Here is a 2,500-nt window from a genome sequence, read left to right as displayed (position 1 = left end):
TATGTATATATATATATACATATATATATATATATACATATACACATGCATGTATGTATGTAAATATATATGTATACGTGTGTATATATATATTCATATATATATATATACATATATATATATGTATATATATATACATATATTCATATATATATGTATATAGATTTATATTATATATATACATATATATATACATATATATATATATATATATATATATTTATATGTGTATATACATATACATATATATATGGATGTATGTAAAATATATGGTTATATATGCATAAATTCACACACATCCAGACCAAACTTATTAGATTTCCTGTCTACTTTTGCCGCTTGTGAACATAAACTCTTTATCTCACCTTAGCATTGTCATGCCAAGGTTTATGTTATGAATAGATATATACATTATGGTAAGGAATAGACCAATGTTGATGGACCTTTCCATGATGACATTTTACTATTCAGAATAACTTGTTTTGTATAACTGTTTGGTTTGTAGCTAATTCAGTTTAGGAGATAACTTCTTCTTTCATACCAGTCCTTATTTCAAGACCAAATATATCAAAACTATATATGTTTTTGTCGTAATTTGAGACAATTTGTTGTTTAGTTACGATGACCAAGAGTAATCACAAAAGGTACAAATATGATATGAAGATTGGACAAAAATAATAACAGAGAGCTTTCTCCAAAATCAATTCTAAAGTATTTAACAACGATGAGTATTCTTATGAACAATATTTTTGAAAATGTCCATTCTAATTTGTCATTTCCAGCCACTTGGGGGCATGGTGGTACAATGAATGCCATGCTTCAAACTTAAATGGAAAGTACCTGCATGGCCAGAACAAAGAATACGCCGACGGAGTTGTGTGGAACGACTGGCGTGGACACTACTATTCCTTGCGCACCGTCGAGATGAAAATCCGGCCCGCCTTTCCCGACATGTAGTTCTCTGGTACAAATCAGTGGAGCTTTTCTTCCCCATGACCGGTTATTTTGTGTGACCTTCATTCACTTTTGCAATGTCTGCAGAGAAGAGCAACAAATGAAGGCTCCTCAATATTAAACAAATGACACTTCCGTACTGAAATTATATTTGTACGGACAATAGATCCATGTATCTGAATGGTGGCTTAATTATGTGTAAATATATGCAAAATAGACCAGAATCTATACTAACTCTCGGCCAATCAGTTGTCCCCGTTGCCGTGATGTCACGGGGTGTCACCAAAACACCACCGTGACCGAGGAAATTTAGAGACAGTTGTGATTTCATTTTTTTTTATTTATACTTAGACAATTGTAATTTGTAGTCACAATTATTTTACCATTTATTGTATACTATGTAGAATAACGATGATTGTAAGTTCATAACAAAAAACCGAAGCGGTGTTGGCAAAGTGGATTTCAGAATCATTTCCTCCAACCGAGTCTCCAATTGCCATTCGCCAATTAATTGCACATTTTTCATACACAATAAATTTTCCTCTGGCCTCGTATCTACAGAAGTGCAGAGAGCTCTAAGTTCCCTACTGAGGTAAACAAAGACATACCGTGCAACTCCATTGGTAAGAAAAGTATACTATAGAAAAATGAACATTAGTTAATTAAAAGTAGTAATGTATCAATGTTCTACTTTCCTGAGATGAATGCTTGACATTTGTATTTTGAAAAATAAACATGATTGATAATGATATTGTAAAAATTCAATCCTCTATCATCATGCAACACGCATTGGAAAGTGCATTTATCAGTTATTCCGAAACATTTCTACTGTTTTTTCGAATAATGAAGACATATTCCAGTAAGGGAAGAAAAAAATACATCATCATGGTCTTTAAAGAAAAAGTAAGATATATCTAACGTTTTTGTAGGTCATGCAATAATTCATCCCAAACTTTTACATAATGTAAAGATTAACGATTTATTTGAGTAGAATGATATTTGAGAATTGCAAGAATTACACTTACATGTTATTAGGTTATCTAGCAATATTAAATGATGTTTTCAATTGCATTAGATAATCTGTTTGTAGCCTTGGTTAGTACATGGGTAAGCATACACAGAACAATACAAGTTTATAAAGGAAATAAGAAAGTTTGTGACATCACTCTTGATAATGATAAGATCTTTGTACTTTAAAGCAGATAAGCCTTTCAGTGGAATTGGCATTGATGACACCATTGAATAATTTCGATCCATTTGGCCAAACGCGAGTCATCAATGACACAATGTAGACTCCAAGACCAACTCATTGCAAACTGAGGAGTATTCTGGCTTCGAGAAATTCCTATACGGCCATATAATAATGACCTTCATGTTGGGAAAACACAATAACGATCAAAATATTTAATATAATCGTAGGTCATGTCAGGCATAAATAAATCTCTCCAAGTTATTAATATAAACGATGAGTTAAGCAATTTGCTTGATTCAGAAATTAATCAAAAAGCCATGACAATCTCGGGAGGGATACAAAATAGAGGAATAT

At 31.8% G+C, this 2,500-nt stretch overlaps 1 protein-coding gene across 1 annotated transcript in view; it reads left to right on the top strand.

The window, feature by feature from the left end:
• LOC143027488 (microfibril-associated glycoprotein 4-like) overlaps positions 1 to 1,678 on the top strand; it is a 6,034-nt gene extending 4,356 nt beyond the window's left edge. Inside the window, exon 3 of the mRNA XM_076188776.1 lies at positions 783 to 1,678. Within this exon, the coding sequence (XP_076044891.1) occupies positions 783 to 957 (175 nt within the window). The 3' untranslated portion in view covers positions 958 to 1,678. The remainder of the gene's footprint in view (positions 1 to 782) is intronic.
• Positions 1,679 to 2,500: the final 822 nt, after the last annotated feature.

This window comes from Oratosquilla oratoria, chromosome 8, assembly GCF_046742065.1.
Source record: "Oratosquilla oratoria isolate Oo_2021 chromosome 8, ASM4674206v1, whole genome shotgun sequence".
NCBI lineage: Eukaryota > Metazoa > Arthropoda > Malacostraca > Stomatopoda > Squillidae > Oratosquilla > Oratosquilla oratoria.
Note: the sequence above shows the minus strand (reverse complement) of the source record. Positions and strands in the feature narration are given on the sequence as shown.